General features: G+C 37.2%; 1 protein-coding gene across 1 annotated transcript in view; it reads left to right on the top strand.

The window, feature by feature from the left end:
- Window positions 1-20,930, top strand: part of LOC124168700 (laminin subunit alpha-1) — a 229,995-nt gene that overhangs the window by 192,597 nt on the left and 16,468 nt on the right. Inside the window, exons 26-40 of the mRNA XM_046546967.1 lie at window positions 86-333; window positions 931-1,042; window positions 2,605-2,767; window positions 3,946-4,093; window positions 5,199-5,363; window positions 5,468-5,628; window positions 7,191-7,329; window positions 8,618-8,855; window positions 10,211-10,378; window positions 11,623-11,792; window positions 13,662-13,820; window positions 15,434-15,585; window positions 16,978-17,352; window positions 18,086-18,257; window positions 19,670-19,835. Of these exons, the coding sequence (XP_046402923.1) occupies window positions 86-333; window positions 931-1,042; window positions 2,605-2,767; window positions 3,946-4,093; window positions 5,199-5,363; window positions 5,468-5,628; window positions 7,191-7,329; window positions 8,618-8,855; window positions 10,211-10,378; window positions 11,623-11,792; window positions 13,662-13,820; window positions 15,434-15,585; window positions 16,978-17,352; window positions 18,086-18,257; window positions 19,670-19,835 (2,736 nt within the window). The remainder of the gene's footprint in view (window positions 1-85; window positions 334-930; window positions 1,043-2,604; window positions 2,768-3,945; window positions 4,094-5,198; window positions 5,364-5,467; window positions 5,629-7,190; window positions 7,330-8,617; window positions 8,856-10,210; window positions 10,379-11,622; window positions 11,793-13,661; window positions 13,821-15,433; window positions 15,586-16,977; window positions 17,353-18,085; window positions 18,258-19,669; window positions 19,836-20,930) is intronic.

Raw genomic sequence — 20,930 nt, 5'->3', positions numbered from 1 at the left:
ATCCAATTCGTGTATTTTTCTCATCTTTTATTAATATTTTTGGATCATTTTTATGGTAATAACTCAACGCTTACTTCTGTTTTAGCTTGCATGGACAACTGCACTGGACCACTACTTACTTATGCTTCAGAAATAGGAAGAACAATTACCTATGGTTCATCACAGTTCAGTGGTGCAACACCTGCTCCATGGGGTCGACTGGCTGGCGTGGAGACACAAACCCAAGACCTAAGAGCAAAACTGGATGCTGCAAGAGAAGCCGCCATGAAGGGCATATCAGGAGAGAGTGATATAAGCATTCTTAAAGAGAGGGCGCACTTCACTGTGACCAAGGTAAGGAAACTTCTGAGTGATCCTGATTGAACTAGTATCAGCTAGGGCTAGACTTTAAACTTGCTGTAATTATAGCAATAATTTTTATTAGACATTAAAGGAATGGAGCTTGCAATAGTTTTTGTCGCAGAAGAATCAAAAGTAAGCATGGGAAATAATGTAAGCTACCTACAAAGATATGAAAAGTTTTATGATACAAGCACTCAAAATTCAAAATCAAAGATGAAATGTTGAACAACTCCAAAGGACGTCACATTTTTATCATTAAAAAAATTTGGGATAACCATACAATGTATAATATTATGGTTCATCTAACCATTATCTTGTGCCCTCACTATGAAAACAGCTGGAAAGATCACTTTCTTGGGTAGATTTTTTTGTTCAAAGATAACATAATATGGGAGTTTTTCTCATCTCTCAGTATTGTCAACATACTGATGCTAATTCATTGAGATTGAGTGGATAGGTGATAAGTTGTTTCATTAACCATGTTCTATGCTCAGGATTCCCACAATGTATCACCTTCGTCCGTTAACGTAACAAATAGTGATAAATCAAAGTTTTCATGGATAAGTAAGTAGCGTTCATTTTTTTCAGGCCAAGGAAATTCTAGTAACCGCCTCAAATGCTGCAGAATCAGGAAATTTTGTGTGGCGAGAAGTAACAAGAGAGGAGAAAGAAGTAACTGATGCCCAAAAAATGATTCGAGGTAAGAACAAGAGAATTTGGAAATCGTGGATTTTTTTTAAATTATTCAATATATTTATTACATGGTTGATTTAATCCATGATCAGTGGCTTAGTGAGGGGGGAAGTCCAGGGATCGGGACCCCCCTGAAATATAAAAAATTAATTTCTTTCCTTCATAAAAGAAAACAAAATATCGAAAAAACAAGAATTTACAAAAGATTTCTTTGAAATTCTTAATTATGAAAGGTGTTAAACTTAGTTTAAAACCCTCCACTTAAGACTTAACAAATACTTTCAGACTGACAAATACTTTCCACCCTGTTTTTGGACCCCGGCCAACAAAATTCCTAGTTACCCATCTGTCCATGACCTTCAAAGTTTTCAGTGATATCAAATTTTTATGAGAGATACATCAAATGTGCATCTGCTGAAAACTGTATGCCTAGCTATTACTCTCCTGTCTAAACATCAATGTTTTTGTAAATACTCTAATTTTATAGCAAAGTGCAGTGGTTGGGGATGCGAGTTTCACATTGTGTCTTCTTCAACTTAGAGGAGAGCGAATAGAGAAACATACTGCTATACTATTAATTGCCCAACTAATAATCCAGTATCATGAGCATAATACTTGTCTTTCTTAAGTGATAATCACTGTAGGGAGATTATGTTCTTCTGGAGTTGAGTGAGTTAAAATGGGGGAATTAATTTATTTTAGCACATCGGTACTTTGATACAGTGCTTAATTTCTAAAATATTAGGTACTGGAACACATAACCACATATTTATCCAAACATGATTTTCAAATATAAGCCAACACCCCCCTGAAACATCCAATTTTTTAAAACTTAAAATGAAAGTTACCATGAGGAATCATGTTTTACCAATTATATAATAATAAAAAAATAAAATATAAAAACAATCACATTTTTATCTATCCCAATTTTCCCTGAGCAGTGCTAAAATGCTGTTCCAGTGTGTTCCAACACACTGAAACACTGTGTGAAGCACTGCTTTAATATCATAAGATTTAACTAAATTATAAACATATATTAATTGAAATCCACTTTCAGCACAAATTCATAATCCTTGTTTGTTTAATATGTATATCATATTAATTTTTGCAATTAAGTCAAATCATCTCTAATTTTCCAATGTTGCAATCATGGGCGTACCCAGAATCAAAACTAGGGGGGGAGGGGCAGGGGTAAAACTAGCTGTGGCCGTTCAAGTTGTAACTTTTTTGCACAGAAAAGGTTAATTAAACCAAAATTTTGAGAAAATTATGACAGCAATATATTATTTTTTATAATTATTTGCTTGAAAAAATAATGAGTTTTATTCTAGTTCCATTTCTTATACTAATATCATTTTTCTTCAAAAGGAAAATTTGTTCATAACTTTTGTTTTAAACTAAATTTATTTTCGCTTCTAGAGGGGGGCAAATGTACCCCTCTGCCCCCCGCTGGATACGCCCATCGCCCATGGTTGCAATTACCAATTATTTTTTTGGACAATTGTATAGTTCCTCCTGAGATAAAAGTCACTGTTCTACGTGAACCAAATGTTTACAATTTCTTTTCAGATGTTGTGAGTGAATTGCGCAGGTATGGAGGGGAGGGAAACCAGAATTCACAAGTCATCAGTATGGAGGCGGCGCTTAATGAGGCTCGTAAACTTCTCTATCAGATACGTAACAAAGGTCAACAGTCAAGTTCAGCATCGGTAGCAGCCACTGAGGCTCTCAGGTTGGTCTTTTTGTATCTTAAGCCATTTTCATAAATCAATTGAATAAGTCTAGAAATAAATATCTACATCTACATAATACCCCGCAAGCCACCTAAAAGGCATGCAGCAGGGGGTGTTAGGACGCCAGCCGTTAACAAATAAAAAGGAAGTGCTCTAAGGAAATTACGACTAGCATTTATTGAAATCCTTTATGGTTTGAGGGTAAATAGAATTCCCATAACTAAGAAAAAGAAAGGATTTTTTTCATATTTCTTTATGCAAAGAAGATAATTGGATGATTTTTCTCTTTGATTTTCCCATAATCCAGGGCTGTCAGATTAGTTTTAATGTACATTGAGTGTGATACTGATGGCCTGATTTATTTCTTACTGGACGGAAGCATTCATATGATGGATATCACAGGAAAGGTCATAGCAAGAACAGGGATATAAGGCACTGCAGGAACAAGTGACTTTGTACGCAGTCACATGCACAGGTGCAAAGCTAAATACACCAATGGATGAAGTTCCCCATGAAATCCCGGCTAAGTCAAATATTTTTTCATGGCGAACTTCATCCGTTGGGATATAAGGGTTCAAGTCCCGCAAAATTATGAGGAGACACAGATTTAAGCTTACTTACTCTAACTAAACCCTCTTTTAAAAACATTTCTGGCTATTACGTCGACTACAATGTCTTGATTATTATGAAAGATTAAACTTTCTCCTGACGAATGTGATACGAAAACAGTTCTCAGTTTTCTATCCAGACTAGTTCTCCATCTCCATCCCTGCCAACACTTTTCAATGAATGAATTATTCATTGTCATCAGGACTGTTGTTTATGACAATTGGGGTTTATAATGGTTTAAACATCATAATCATCAACAAATGATGATGAATAGGCCATTCATCGAAACGTCAGCAAGGATGGAGGTGGTGGATATAACCTGAATGGAAACCCAAGAACTGTTTACATCTTCATTATTACTTGCAAGGCCAAAGTTAAGTGTTGAGCTAATTGTTTTTGGGGGTTTTCTCTTGAGACTATATACCCCAGATATTTTATCATCTTGGACCCTCATTTGTTAGCCAGAGCCCTGGCTGTCTGGAAATAGATGCATTGAAAAGTATTTGGAACCATTATTTCAGCTTGCAGACCTTGTAGATATTACAGTTTAATTTTTTATTGCCAACAGGACATCAGAAGATCTACTCAGGAGGCTTAAAAATTACTCAATGGATCGAGGCAGAGCCCATCGTTTACAGGACAGCTTGGAAACATGGACTGCAAGATTGGAAGATCTTGATGATCTCATTGGAAATGTGGCTTCAACTCTGGAGCGAGTAAGTATTGTACCATTTAACTAGTCAACTATAAACTTTAACCCTTTCGCTCTCAAAGGTAATTTCTGTTCTCACTCCCAGAAAGCTCAAGACCGATTTTTTTTAATTTTCAGTATTTTTCAAATATATTTCGCAAAGTTATTTCTTGAAATTGGATGCTTAAATTTTGACTTGATCTTCAGAACATATTACTTTTTAAGTAGAAATAAATTTGATTTTAAAAATAGTAATATGTATTTTTGTACATGTATTTTTTTAAAGAAAATAATTGAGCAAATATTTTTGAAATTGGGCCGATACATTGATAACCTAGAGTGTTTGGGCCAATAACCTTGAGTGTTTTAAAGCAAAAACCAAAAGCGATACATATATTGGCTCCAATAGCATCTAAGGGTTAAGCAATTCCTTCATGTTACCTTCTCTTGTCCTCCTCCGCTTTCACAGAAATTTTGAAATTCAGAAAACCATATGAAATGGCATACTTATTGAATATATCGAGAGATTTCACCCAGACTCAAACTTGGAAATGTCAATCATAGCCCAGTACTCAACCCTAAACCTGTGCACCACCGTGCTACACTGCTGACAACAGCAAATTTGCAGTGCTGCTGATGCCATGTCTTCTCATCGGCATAACTGCCGCTATCACTCTGCTGTTTTCTTAAAAATGGTATTCATTCAGAATGTTCAGAATATAATAATGTTCCCTTATCTTTCCTCCGTGAAGAGATAAACTCAAAGGAAGCTTTTCTAAATTCTAATTGTTTAAAACGATAAAATAAATGTTATCATTCAATCAGTCATAAATCGAGTGTTCCACTTCATAGCAAAAATTAGATCAAAAGATAGTATTTGACAATAAATAAGGTCACAAGTAATTCAAGATTACTTAATGACAGCAGAGTTCCCACAGTGCCGTGCTGGCAGCTGCACAACATCGTGATTGATCCCATGGGAAAAAAATGTAACTAGGCCTTCACTGGCTGTTCCTGCAGCTGGCAGACAGGTGTATTATACCCTCTGGCCTCTGCCTAGAATTTTTTTACTACTGTTTAATATTTTGTTTAATTTTTGTTGACCTTGAATTTTTGTAAACATTTGACAGGAAAAGGAACTTACCCAAGAGAACACTGCTGCATTGGAAAGAGTCAAAGGAAGGCTTTCCCAGTTTGTTGACGAGCAGGAAGCAATCGCCATGGCAGCTGATGAAGCGGCAAAATACAACCGGGATGGGGAGTTGGCTCTTAGATTGTCTGAAAACAGTTTAAATGTAAGTATTCAATGTCTTCGAACATTGTTTTTTTTCCATGTTCATCACCCCTTAATTTTCCTCTTCAACAATCATCTAATTTAAAATATATTTTTTTACGATAGCACTTGCAAAAACTCGAGTATCAATTGGGAAACCTGACGGATAAGGTGGAACAGCGGGAGAGTTTGCTTTCTCGGCTCAACCCAATTTATGAGGAGAAGTATGTTCGAGCTGCTCAGCATCATGCAGATAAATTGATGGAAAGAGCTGATGAATACAGAGAGTGAGTACTAACAATTATGTTCTATGTATTACCATAGAGTAAGTATATACTCTATGGTATTACTCATACAAGAAGTTAATACCTTGTATACATGAGAATACCAATGCTTTTCTGATCAGTACAGAGGTTTATAAACTTAAACTTGAACTTCATCAGCCAGCACAAGAGATATGGAATTTTAAATATACTACAGAGATCTTACGGGCTTTGAGAATATCAAATTTCCACATCATTACCAAAGTAATTTTCTCTCTTTTTTTATAAAAATTCAGTCTATAATTGCCTTCAATATTGTGTTTTCTATTTAAAAATACCTGTGGAATTGTCTTGGATTCTTTTCTGCATAATTTGATCACTGTAAATTTGGCATAAATTTTCCGTGATGGCCGACATTCCTTTACCTATCTTTGGATTGAGCGACATTTTTAAAACACAATATACAAAAGTAGAGTTTTGAAGGTGTTGATAGTGAATGTTTTCAATAGTATAAATATCTGAGTGCATTAATGGGGCATAAAAGTGAAGAAGTCGTGACACAAATTATTGGATTGTATAGTAACGGCCAGAGTAGAACTCCTTATTGTATCAATACATTTAATGCAGTTCATATTCAATCCATTGATAGCACTATTCTGGTCCAATACAAAATTTGTGTGCTGGATTTTCACCATATCCTTCTTCACTGTGGCATTTTTCACAATTGATGTTTAATCAGACGTCCAAGTAATAGAAGATAAATAAAATTATGCATTGTTATTATTATCGGTGTGTATCCATTAGTCATGGGTTACTATCCCTTAATATTTGGATAGCTCACAGACTCTTCTAGCTGGGCGATACTATTACCAAGGTTTACTACTCAAAGTTGAAGCAATCCATGTAATATCTAAAGAAGTTAGTTGGACAGTTTTCCCCATTTGAAAATACATATGTATTATACTTAGAGTTAGTTATTTTTATTATTGAACTTCATCTTGTACCAGAGACATGCCATTGTTTTGTGATGCCTCAATGTTGTGCCATTGCTAGCTGCCTGAATAAAATTACTAATATTACTAATTAGTCTTTATTTTTTTAAATTAATTTTTAAGGAAAATTGTTTTCTCCAATTTGCATGCTGTAGTGAGGGTGGTATAATAAAAAATATTTTTTTGTTAGGATTCAATCATTAAAATCTTTGTTGTATTTCATTCTGTTACAACTGGGCAGGAAAAAATTCATTGGGTAAGTACAATCCAGTTGCTGAAATGCATCACTATTCACAACTGTGAGATTCATTTGTTTAATATTGTAAAACTTTTCAAATTTCAATTTATGATAGAAAGTTGTGGCCTTGTTGTGGATTAGAATTACCTTGGATCATACTTACAAAGCTCATTAATGTATACTAATTACAAAATCATTTTTAGAATTATGTAAAGCGATTTCTTAGAATTTCTTTTTCTCTTTCACCTAGAGTTAATTTTTAATTGTATGTTTAACTTTGTGATATGCATGATTTAAATTGTTATGTATTCCTCATATTGTAGTCTGCATTAATTTTGGTTTTGTTATGATTGTAGTCGATTCAACGCCACGAGAGAAGTTGCCAGTTATGCCCTCCAAGCAGCGCAAGCATACCGCAAAATTGTCGAAGCTTTAGAAAGTGCCAAAGAAGCCTCTAAAAATGCTACCCTGGCTGCACAAGTTGCTTACTCAAAGGTAAAGAATAATTTTACTTCAATTCAAAATTTGTATTTTGTTCAAGTGAGCTCTCAAAAAATTCATTTATTTGTGACAAGCCTTCATTATCTCAAGAATAATAATTGTATGTAAATAACTATTGTATGCCAGGGATAAGGGGAAATAAATTTAGTTTAGATTCCCTCATAGGAAAATAAAACTTGTAGAATTTCATCAACACCTTTTGTACAATGTAGCTGAGATTATTTGTTACATTTGTATTTTATTCACTTTATTTTATGTGCTTTGTTTTGAGCCACTTTAGCAATTACTATGACTCAGTTATTTAAAATTTTTACTGCACTATTCTACAGTTGGTCTCTTGAGGTGACAATCTTACAAGAAGTAATTGTAATTTTACTGATTTACTTTTTTTTAATCAGTAATTTGTACTCGTAAATGATAACTTTTTAAAGTAAGTATGTACACAACAGTGGAGGACCTCAAATCCGGAAAGTTTGGGATCAAAGGGTTTCTGAATTTCTTGTTTTTCTGGATTTCTGGTCTTCAGCATGTCGAAAAAGTGGTACTTTTTTTTGAGAATTGTATGCAATGAAACCATAACTTAGAAATTACACTTGAAATGGATATTAACATTAATACTGGATGAGAACGAGCAATAAGATAGCATTCACTAGCAGACGTTGCGATATCTATCGATACCTTCCTTAGTCGGACAGTAAATCTGCGCAAATGCATCTATATTTTTTCAGTGTTAAGTTCTAGGCCTAACCTAGTTAAGTTCATCGGCACCTCCACGATTTCGTTAATCAAACACACGACATTCTTTTTTAACGGTTAGCCGTCATGTCACGGGAAGGGATCGAGGGAGACTGCCCGCTTTGGACGATCGGGAGAAGAGGGGAATGGAAAGGAGGGGAGAGAAAAAGAAAAGGAGGGGAAGGCATGAACGAACTCACCAATCACATTTAGTATTTATCAATGTGCATACGTAATAGTCAGGTAATTAATTAATTAATAAATGTGTTCAGGCTCTTGTGCTTGATATTTGAGATCCCTATGTGTTCCTGCCTAGGTTGTTAGCGTATGTTCATTGCGTGTGCTAGCTTCGTACTCGTTCCAGAACAAGGCTCGGAGAGTGGTGCCACGAGGTGGCAAGTCGAAACAATACGCAGAGGAATTTTCGAACTTTTCGGATTTCTGGTTTTCCAGGTTTCTGGATTCCAGATCTGAAGTCCTCGACTGTAACTGTAATCGACCCCAGTTATTTTTTTCTCAGTACTTCTACCAAATTGTTTATTTGCAGGCATACTCTCCTCAGGAAGATGGAACTGGTTCGTTGCTGGACAGGGCACAAGATGCTAGGGGGGACTCTGAAGGACTGTGGGAGGAGGCGGCTGGTGGGAGGGAGCTGGTGGAGGGCCTGAGGAGGAGACTGGAGAGAGGGAAGGGGGAAGTGTCGACGCTCCAGAAGATCGTGAAGGCTGCGATGGAAGCCGAGAAGAAGTTCCGAACTGAAGTTGAGCGGCTGGAGAAGGAAATGGGTAAGTTACAGTACAATGAGTCCTCAATACATGAACAAGGTGCATTCGGAGACCTTGTTCATAAATTGAAAAACACAAGCAAAGCATTTAAAAGTTTTGTTATACTGCTGCAGGTAGCACTGCATTACAACTTTGCATTAACTCATGATGGTCACAAACTGGTCTAGCACTACTCTCTACAATTCATACTTAGTGATGCTGTCAATCAAGCAACATTTTTGAAGGTTTATCCCCTAAGAATAAAGTGTGACCTCTGTGCTGCCAGTTTCGGACAATATATGTTGGTATCTTTGAAAGTTCATTACTCGAGTCTTGCAAGTAGATGACTTAACATTAGAACCGCTGACGGGACTTTTTAGTCCCATCGCCCTTTGCAAATGTTTGCCATTCATGTTCTAGTGGTTTGATCCCTTTGAAATTTACTGACTTGTACTCATTTTTTATGCTCTTTCGAATGGTCATATTGAAAATACTGTACGATTTACCTAGGACCGTGGGATGGGACTTTTTTGTCCCATATGGGGAAAACATACAATTTCAGTTTTTTTTGTACACTTATTTTGTATTTAGTATAATAACAGTTTACAAAGGGGATCGATAAACAGTTACCGTTATTCTGCCAGTTAGAAGCGCAGAAGGGAATACTCTGTGCTCTCTGCGCCGGCCGCCTACTCACGCAGCACCGGCCGCGTCACCTCTACCCTCAACACTTTTGCTGTCAAAATAAGTTTACTGTATTCCTAGTTGTACTTAATAAAACGTTTTAAACATTACCTAAACACATGTTTTGTTCACACAAACCATAAAAAAACCGTTAATTATACTTAAACATGACAGGATCAACGTATTTTGTCAATGGGACAGAAAAGTCCCATGCCGCTGTTTTGGTAGGGTTGGAAAGTTCGGCGGTTCTAGTGTTAATGTATATATCCATATGCTGGAGTAGAGACATTTTTAGTTTGACCGGGGGGGGGGGCATCATGGGACCACCCCTTATTCTGTCATACATGGTCTACAGGCTTTCTAAAAAGGTAGGGTGTCTGAATATTAGGAATATATTCCTCGGTTCTAAGGGTGGCTGTTACGAAATAACACAAAAGTATTGAAAATGGCTAGCACTAGGGTACAGATCAACAGTACTAAGGTCAGCACGGTAAGTGCTAAGAACATGGAATAGAAAATTCGAGAAGAAATAAAGGAACACCACAGTCTAATGGCTACGGCACCTCACACTCTTTTCTCTGAGGTTTCAGCAGGCCAGGCTGCTGCCTAACAATCTCTCTCTTCATAATGCTATGATAGTCCATGAAAATGAATTGGCATTATGTGTTGAGTACTAATCTCTGTATCCTTAGCTTCCAGACCACCTCCTGAAGTTGATACGATGAGAGAAGATCTTGACAGATTGCTGGAGAAAGTGAATGCAATATCTGGTAATGCTACCAAAAACTTGCGTCCTGAAGTCGAACAGCTGAAGTCCAATACTGATCTTGAAATTCATAGAGCTCTTGCAGAAAATCATGGTAATTTTTAATTTAGCCCATATTTGATATTTATTATCGTTACTTTCAATTGATATCATAGAGTAGTTAGTTTTTTTATGCCCAGTGCTGCCTGGTGTCTTATTTTCTGGCAATAATCATAAAATCTTCATTCAGTATGCTAACTATAAATCTTAAATATTAAACTTCCGGTGTAAATTTTCATGCTTATGGTGTAGATTTAGACCCATTAATAAAGCTAACTGCTGCTAAAAGTTTCCTTTAATATAAAATTTTGTCTTGCTAATAATTTCTCTACTTCCCATCCAGATCAAAGAAAGTTATCTCTGAAATGTTTTAGCAGCTTACTCCTATACTGTCTTCAGGGATGAAGTGGTGTAGAGAGGGAATCATCTCTGAAGATGAGAGGAGAGTAAGCTGTCAAAACATAATTTAGGCAGCTGTTTATTTGGGATAATTCTTTTAGTGCAGAACAATATTGAGGTATACTGCCCTGATTCTTCTCTGGCTATTGGGACAGTCCTTTCCATGTTTGATGTAATCCTTGTCACCTATCCTCTTTTGCCCTATATTTTACCAGAGATGAAAAATCAGTCATACTTTCGAAGAATACTTCACCCTCAGCACTGTTAGATTATTCAGAAGGCAATTCAATTTTATCACTATGAATATTCGTCTAGCGCAGTGGCATAGCCGGGGAAGCCTGGGGGGTCCTGACCCCCCCCAAAACATAAAAATGCTATTATTTTTCTTCATTAAAAAAAACAAAATATTGAAAAATCATGAATTTACAAAATATTTCTTTAAAAAATGAGGGTATATCAATTATGAAAAGTGTTAAAATTAGTTTAAAACCCATTATGTAGTACCCTGTTTTTCAAAAATTTTCCTCCCCTGGTTTCGGCCCCCCCCCCCCCCTCCCCCCCCCGAAACGAAATTCCTGGCTACGCCACTGATCTAGTGTCATCTAGTGTACACTCATCATTTCTTTACTCATGAATACTCTGGAGGACGCCCTCTGTTCTGCAATTCTAAGAGGAGTTTTTTTTAGCTTCCTATTGTTGAAAAAAAAATTGAAGGAGGTAACTGTAAAGATTTGCTATAAGGTGTATGTGCAGAATGCTTGAGATAGTGGAGAAGCCGCTTAATTAGTGCAAAGTGTACCCGTCCCAATTTAGCAGAATGCACTGCATAAGTGTTTTTCTAAATATGTAATATGACTCAGTGTAGTTGATCGCATAATTACTAATGTTATTTCATTGCAGTGGACAAAGCATGGAATGACCTGCAGGAGGCACGCATGTTATTGGAGAAGAGGGAGAAAGAGGCAAGGGAGGAGAAGATAAAAAGCACTGAGAAGAAAAATGATTCATTAGCAGAAAGCCTTCAACTCCTCCGAGATCGTATAGCCCAAGCACGCCATGCAGCATATGCCGTTAGTATACAAAACCATGCACAAAAGTTCTGTTGAATACGGTTTTTTTTGCCTAACTATACAACACCATTAATCTGCTCTCAGAAATACCATGTATTCCAAGTAGTAGTCATAAGATGAACTGATTTCAAGCCAACAGTCTTCAATCTAGGATTATTTAAACCATCCTTGCCCCACTCATATGTTTTAATTAAATGAAATAATTTTATTCAATTATATTCTCCATTTACTGAGTTAGAGTAGAACATATTTATAGTTTTATTTATTACTATTAGTATTGTTTAATTAATTTATTTTTTTGAGAGCCAGTGCTCATTTGCCAATGCCTTTTTTATTTCAATAGATTGTGGAAGAAGTCGATTAAAATCAAACTGAATCCCCTTATGTAGCCATCAATGATTGGACAGTTTTTACCAGATACAGTGGAACTTGGTTAGTACGTTCCTCCTTAGTACGTTTTCCTCTTTAGTACGGCGATTTCCCTCGGTCCCGGTACCATCCGAACAAAATACAGGTAAAAGAATTTGGTTAGTACATTTGAAAAAATTGCGCTTTCCTGGTTAGTACGCTCAATTGCTTGCCGTGACGCAACCCGCAATTCGTTCTTAAGTGTCTTCTTAAGGGTCGCAAACGTCTGAATTCATGATTTAATTTATTATTATTAGCCATTAACATTCTTCCATTCATTCCACATCTCTTTCTTCTACCGTAATTTATCCAAATGCATTTCTGAATTCTTGTGACGTGCTGAATAATAAAATGCGGCCATTTTTCGGGAATGTCTGACTATGAAAAACTACAGCCAATAAGAAGCCCCAATTTTCCCCACCCCGAGCTCCTCACCTTCTGTTGCCTTTGGAGCGCTTGGGAGTGCCCACTGCTGCGCACAAAGTTCGTGAGTGGGCAATTGTTGCTATTGCACGAGTTATCATGATGAAGAAATGAGTCTTAACCACGGTTTAAAGACGGCCGTGGTCTTAACGGTATAAGACAATTCCCACATTATCTAAAGCAGTACTGCTCCATAAACTCGACGTCGTGCGTATTTACTTGACTACTGTTGCGGGAGCAGACGATCCTCTGGATCTCCACGCGAAGCTTAGCTTAAAAAAACTTGATCTCGGAACGAAAGCAGACGACATTAGACAAATTTTGAAAGTAAATTTCAACTGTTTAATATAAAATTTTCTTGTAATTACGTCGTAATCTAATAATCTTGCGTGTCATCAGTCGATATATCGATCGATTTACAATCGAAATGGTATCATTCCAGAAGCGAATGTCTACGGCTGTTGCCGTAATTTGAAAGTCAATATAATTTTGCCCAATTTTTATGATGTTTAAAAAACCAGTTGACTTACTCCGGGTTGTTGTTATATTCTCCGAGTACGCTGTGAGAAAGAAAAATGACTTGTCTTCGCTTGTCTGAGCTTCACTCGTCCTCGTTCTGTAAATATATATAGGATAAATCACGGGAGACAGACGCCGTAATCATGAAATCGTCTCCGGGATGTCCATGAAAAATTGCGATTTTTATTCACATGGTATTGTTTTTCATGGTAGCGCTCATTTTCTTGATTTTAAATGTGAAAAGAGTTCAGGAAGGCGATCCTATGAGAACTACCGATAGTAATTGTAATTATGACGACTTTTTCACTGATTGCAATAACCCCGACTGCTATTATTTACTTTCCTCGTTAGTACGTTTTCCTGGTTAGTACGTTCATTTTTCGTGGTCCCTTCAGAAACGTACTAACCAAGTTCCACTGTATATAGGGGGAGAGAATGTAGTTTTACATTTGTGTGAATGCCATCTATTTCTTCATCATGTTTTTATTTTTCATTCTTCTGCACGGTGCATTCTTTCAGATCCACCTGTCTCTGAAAGGTTCAGTTAAAGGACCAAGATGTGTCCGATCATACCGTCCAGGACTTGAACCCAGCACCACCAGTTCCATACTGGTCACCTTTGCGAGAGGTGTGCAGGAAAAGGATTCACTGCTGCTCTATATACCAAGTGCAACAGGGGTGAGTATGAAGATTAACTAATGTAACTAATTAGTCCTTCATTACATGCATACATTTCCAATTAATATACAATTCTACATATAGTTCTCTCAAAGCGAATTTAGTGCATTCAAAACATTTTACCTGAAATAGGACGTCACCATTACTTCAATTTTAAAAGAAATGAAAAATTTATTTTTTCCTAATTAACGAATAAATATGAACTAGAGAATTGACTTATAGTTGTAAAATAATAAAATTAAGTCACTCCAAAATGTATTCCTTGTCAAAGAAAATTCTGAGCTGGTGGTAAATAAAATCAATTGTGACATTTTCTGGTTCATTTGATTCAAATCTGAACTATTCACAATGCCCTAACTATGAAACTCTACCTACAAGGAGTCATGCCAGGCTATAACAATACCTCCACTGCATAAATGCTCAACAAACGAAACCATGCAATGTATATTGCCAGTTCGGTGAATAAAAAATTATTATTATTATTATAACAATCGCCCAACGGACCAAATCCCCTCATCTAGGAGCCCAACAAGGCGAATCCATTCAGCTGGCAATAGCCGGAGCATAAATACTCACCTCGAATTCTCCTAGCTTCGGAGGTGAGCGTTTGTTCTTTGGATACTGCCAGCTGAGCGGATTTGTATTGTTTGGCTCTTAGATGAATGGATTTGATCCGGTGGGTGGATTGAGCGTTTGTGCTGTGGAGGTATCGATAAGTCCACTTTGAGCTCATAATTATTCACTCTGGCTGATATTCAAACAAATGTCACTCAAATGGGAGCACTAAATACAGCCAAGATTAAAAACTCCAACTGTAGTTGGTCTAAGAATCATCTTCAGCTCTGGGGTATAGCCTGGGGACCTTGTGATACCCTTGCAGGGTTGGGACTAGTCAAGGTCAAGTCAAACTGGCCACTAATCAAAAGAACGACCTCGCTGTTTTCTGGCTAAGGGCATGTGTCTTTGTTGCAGAAAAATGCAGTAAATTTGCCTTTTCAAATACATTGGATGCTTGGTTTAATGAGGGCTTATAATCCTTGCACAATCGCTTGCTATATCAGATGTTTGTTATGTCTGAAGGTGAAGGATGAAGTCCCTTGATTTCAATATCCACCTATACTTACCACTTTTATTTCATATCAGTGCTTACATCACATTACACAATATCTTTAAGCGCTCAAATATTAAATCATGATATTGCTTGCGAATTTAAATGGTTCCCAGAATATGATTGCAAGAAGTCAAGGTTTTGAAGATGCACTGGGCATAGTGCATGAGTGGGCCTTTTGCTTATTATTTTGGAGGCATACAGATGACAGCCAAAGGTTGACCCAGCCTTTAACTTGGGAATTTTGAGTGTTTTAAAAAGATATTTTTATTTTATTGATTGTTACTCTTTAAAAATTTATGTAATATTATGCAATCAAATGGATATTGGGGAAAGGTAAGGGGAATCGTAGATTTTTTCGAGGAAAAGTGATGGATTTTGAATTCAGGAATCTCACATTTTTGCAAATTTTTGAAATTTTTGTTGTTTAATTGTGTCCTTGGTAGGAAATATTTTTCCTTATAATATACTTATTGTTTTATTCCGGAACTTTTCATTGAAACAGCAAGACTTCATGGCTCTGGAAATTGTGGATAGAAGAGCACGTTTCACATGGGACGTTGGTGGAGGAGTTGGGGAAGTTTATCATCCATTGATCATTCAAGCAGCCCGGGATTTGGGAGAAGACAAGCACTGGTATCGCATTGAAGTTGAAAGGTAATCAATAGTTGAGCTAAGATGTGGTTTCAGATGAGTTTGGTGCATTTCCATCCAATTTCGGATTTAGGATGTTGGTGGCCCATTTTGGTGGGAGCCAGTGGTGACATGGTGCCGGAACGTGCCGTAACACTGTTCCGGCACTAGTTAACAAAAGCACGATAACAATTTCATCAATTATGTTGTTCTTAACCCTCTCGTGCTGGACGTTGGGTGGAGCCAATCAGCATTTTCATAAGCAGAACACCTGATGTCGGGTAAAGCTGTCACGGATTTTTCAACACAAACTATTGGACGTCAGCTCTGGCTGACACGAAAGAAGGGAGTGACCGCTGAGTTAGCAATTGTCTTGCATTCAGGCCTGGCCTGAGACCTAGCTTGGCAAGTCCTTTGGGCAACTCCTTGGCAATTAAGCCCAACCCTCCCTCAACTCATTTATGATCATCCTCACCGCAGGAATCCGTTGCAAAGTGGTTATATTGTCAATAGTTTTTTCAATGATATATTTTGCAACATACTACAATTTTTTTATTCTTTGAAATGAATTCTGTGTTTTTTTCTGTGCGTAAGCAATTTTCAAACAAAAATTTAGGATTAAAAATAATGGACTTCTGGACTCACAGTCTTAGTATCTTATGTTCACTAACTTTGTCATTATTAATGAATTCCATCTAAAATTCCACAATACGTAAAAAAATGTTTGTAATTCCTTTAGAAGAGTAAATTATAGAAAATAAAATGCAATATTTGGTTGAAAAAAACACCAGTAATGCAATGAGATGACCGTGGATTCATGCTATGGTTGGGTTAGAGGCTGTAGTCCAGTTGTCGGGGTAAGGGATGGTCACCTCGTTGAGCTAGGTCTCAAATCTGAGGGATGAAAATACAAAGGTAACTCCACCCCACAATAGAGGTCCGTACAGAGAGGTTTAAAATATTCTCATGCTACTCTTAGCATGGAAAATGTTTTTGAATTGTAGGCGCCACCAAGAAAGGGATAATAATTTCTAATAGATGCATTGGTAACCAAGACAAAAAATTGTAATAAAATGTAAATAATAACTTGCAATTAATAAAACACAGAGAGTAATACCTACATATTTCACTTCTAAAAAATTTAAAGGAAGTGCATTCTGGCACTGCTAATTTTTCCATGACGTAAGTGGTGGGAGCCCCACTGTTTCAAGGTGTTGTAACTCGTGTTTCCAACAAAACCGCTTGACGGGCCACTGGTTATGTTCAGAGCTACATTAACATCACCAATGGATAAAATCATCCAATTAAATATCGTTTCGTTGTTATATTGATTCTTCTGCTCTGCAGGCCTTAAATGCACAGTTTTGAGGTTGGTGAAGATAAAAGAATAAAATTTCTATATGTCTCTCTCTATAGGACAGGCAATGTGGCAAGGATGTGGGTTAGACCCCAGGTGCTACCTGAAGGGTCTCATCACCTCAATGCTCCCCCAGTTTCCAATGCCACAGCACCTGGCTATGGACGCATTGACTACTTGCACTCAGACCAAGTGTGGATCGGAGGGTGGGGTTGGGAAGAGTCTCCAGGCAACAGGCACGGCCGCAAAATGTCTTCGCATACAACTACGTCCACTCCAGCTGTCTTGTACCCATCATCGGATAAACCTAACACCTTGAAGACTCAGAGGTTTGTGGGATGTATGCATCAGGTCGTCATCGACGGAAAACCTTTGGGTCTCTGGAACTTCATGGCTGAAAGTCCTGATGGAGCCTGCACTGCTTGCATTGAAGGGTAAAGAGTTCATTTTTTTTTTATTTTTTTTAGAGTTAATGCATGAATTATCTACATCCATAGCTGCTGTAGAATTTGATAAAAAGGTAAACCAATGTCCCATATCTTCAGAGCCTATTCATCTGCTCAATTTGGATGAACTGGTAGTAATGATCACATATTTGAAATATGTATTTGATAGTGTATGTAGGCGCAGATAAAATCTTCCCAGGCTTGACACCAGGTAAGATTTTTGCCTTGAACAGCCTTATGTGGTACCACACCCAAGAAGATTTTATCTATAGAATTAACCCAAAAAGCCCATGATCTTTTATGTAGACTTGTTAGAAAACCAATTACAGTAACATTTTTGCCCTATATTCATCTAGTTTGATCTTGAATCATGAAAAATGATATGTATATTTTCCATCATTTACCTGCAGGAGATGTGAGGGAAAACTTTGTCTACTTTTAGCCAGCAATCAAATTACATATATCAGAATTTTAATAATTCCTCGTGAAAATCTTTCCCCACCAATAAAAAATCTTGGATTATAAATTAGGCTGAACAGCTATAAGTTATAGTCATTGTTCTTGAGGTTTTTAAAGCTTAAAGAAAAAGATGAAATGCTCTTTTATCCATAAGCAACTGATCTCATGTATTGTTTGAACTACTGATGTATAATGAATCCATCAACCAGATTTTTCTCCAGTTGGCTCGTATAATCTAATTTTTATTAATATTCCCTTCCAGTGCTGAAGAAATAAAGGATGAGTCTGCCTACAGCTTCAGTGGGGATGGAAGTTATGCTGTTTTACTCCATGATAGCCGCTCACCATACAATAAATATGTTTTCAGTGTCTCCTTTGAAATGCGATCTTTTGATGAAGATGCCATTCTCTTCTTAGCTATTAGTCGAAACAAGGTAAGTAATGACTATTTGAGTCACTTGCGAGTCATTAGCCTTTTGCTGTCATATGATTTTATTCAGACTTTAAAATATTTTTAGAATTCTGGAGTTTGCAATATTGGTATGATATAACCGACTACAACATTACTGTATATTACAGCACACTCTCAATTATCTGGACTAATGTTGGGGTAGCACAAATAATCAGAAAAGGCAAATAATCCAAACACTCACTAATTTTGTTATTTTAGAGTGTTTCTCGGGCTCATTGAGAGCTTTCTACATCTTACTGCAATCTTTTTAGCAGCGACAATGTGATTGTATTTGTATGTCTACTGCTCCATATAAGACCTGGCTTTGAATAGCACGCATCCTTGGCTGTGTGATCATGGATACAGAAAAGAGGTTTGCATGAATGCTTCAAAAACACTGCACGACTTCGGGAACTAACTGTCAGGCACCACGCCACGTAGTTGCGTCTCACACAAGTTACCCGGGGTGCAACTGCCGAGAGACACAAATCCATTATCACGGAGCGCAGTTGCACACTCCAAGTAGGGGATTCCATTTAAGTAAAGAAAATTCTTATTTGAAATAATAAGCCTAGTAATGAAATGCAGTAATTCTGATTATACTGCGTCCGATTTTACTTTTTATAAAGATCGTGGAAAATACTGAAAAAGAGTGAAATAATGCATGGATAATCTGCAACACAGATAAGCCGCAGCTGGATAATTTGGAGTCTACTATACAGTGGAACCTCGTTAAAGCGAGTACGGGCTATAGCGAGACCCCCGCTATTACGAGAGATAGCCTATGCACCGTCAATTGATCCTATAATAAGCATGTTAAAAATTTTGTTTTTACGAGGCCCTTTTGGTGTTGACTCTCGCCATAGCGAGGGTTTCACCGCCGGAAAAACTTACACCAAGACTCCTTAATCTCTGTAATTGCTAGCGATCTGTTAGAAATGAAGTTAATGGAGTGCTCAGTCTCAAATTTATGTGGTAAACTATCGTTCGATAAATAAGTAGTTAATTTTGGTGAAAATATTGTGGCATTAGCATTCGCGAATGCTTGATCTTCTTTTATTCCTCGGGCGGCAGAAAGCAGTCGTCAGCATACCCGCACGTCCATGAGTTGCATGAATAGAAAGCATTTGATGGAACACACCATGGCCAAAAAAACACCAAACACGTCTAAGCGAGAAAATAAAAATAAAGGAGTAATATGAGGTATATTGGCTATTATTTGCACCACCTCCGGTAAAGCAACAAATCGCTATAGCGAGTGTTTATTGGTGCACTGTGGGGTGTCGTTTTATCGAGGTTCCACTGTATATTGTTTGCTGAATTCATAATTTTTCTTACCTAATTAACTTTTCAGTAGTTGGAAGTGACATGTAATTCTCAATTATTTTATTTCAGGATAGATACATATCTATTGTGCTTCGCAAAGGACGGGTTGTCTTCAGGATAGGGTATGGTGGTGATTCTCGCTTGGAATTGTCGACAGAAGGCCGATACAACAATGGAGAGTGGATCAGAGTGGAAGCAAGTAGGGCTTATGATCGAAGGAGGCGTCTTGAGAAGGGTAAGTGAAGGAAATGGTTTGAAAATAAAGACTGATATAAAAATAGATCTAGGAACACGAAGATTGCAGTTTAAATGCACCATTTTCACCCAATTTTTAGAGAATTAAGTACATCTTCACTAAAGTTCATCCAAAGTTGCATGACTCACTCAAGACATCATCTTTTTCATTATCCCACTGTCTTCTGCAGTGCTTGGCCCCAGTACGAGTGGTTATACCCTGCGCCACGGTGTTTAAGAGTTGAAACATTTTGTTCCATAGTGCAGTAATTCTGCACCTCATACAAATATTCCCATTTTCGTAATTGCTTAAATATGGGAAAAATTCATTGTTGGATCTTTTGCATGTTGTCATAATGCAACGGATATGATTATTTCCCCGGTATAAGGGGCATACAGTTTTTTCAATTCCCAGTTGTATGAGAACATTGTGAGGTCAAAATTTTGAAGAATGGATCTTCAAGTAATTCCTGAACTGGCCATTATCAGACCCCAATGAGCTCTGCATAAATTTTTTCCACCACTGTTCTAATGTGTTCTCCTTTCTTGGCTCTTGCGCAAAACTTTCTGTTCACATTTATGTTTAACGAAATAGAACAATGGTCCCCTGAAATTCTTGTGATAAATAGGGAAAAATCCTCTATGTTGGACATAACGAAAACCTTTATAACAAAATAGAGTGATGGTCCCATGAAATTTGTTATAAGTGAGTTTTACTGTTGTTGTATGGAATAACTGAGATGAGTTCAAGGAGCAAACTCCATTTATTGGGGCAAACACAGCACACAAGATTACACGTATATCTTCAGATATGCTAGCACACTATATCCAACACAAGTCCCATGCCTGACTGCCTCATGCCACACCGTTCATTTTGACCTGTTAATCGACATTCCGTCGCTTGATGCAGTGGCAACTTGAGGCTCTCTTCCCAACAACTGTATTATTTTATATGAATGTTGAATAACAATGTTATTACTACTATATCCAAGGCCGTAGCCAGGGGGAGGATCAAGGGGGATTGATCCCCCTCCCGAAATGAAAAAAATTAAATAGATACTTTATGCTCGCTTGGTTCTCACACAACGATATTATA

This window comes from Ischnura elegans, chromosome 12, assembly GCF_921293095.1.
Source record: "Ischnura elegans chromosome 12, ioIscEleg1.1, whole genome shotgun sequence".
Classification (NCBI taxonomy): domain Eukaryota; kingdom Metazoa; phylum Arthropoda; class Insecta; order Odonata; family Coenagrionidae; genus Ischnura; species Ischnura elegans.
The sequence above is the reverse complement of the archived record's forward strand: the minus strand, read 5'-3'. Positions and strand labels throughout refer to the sequence as shown.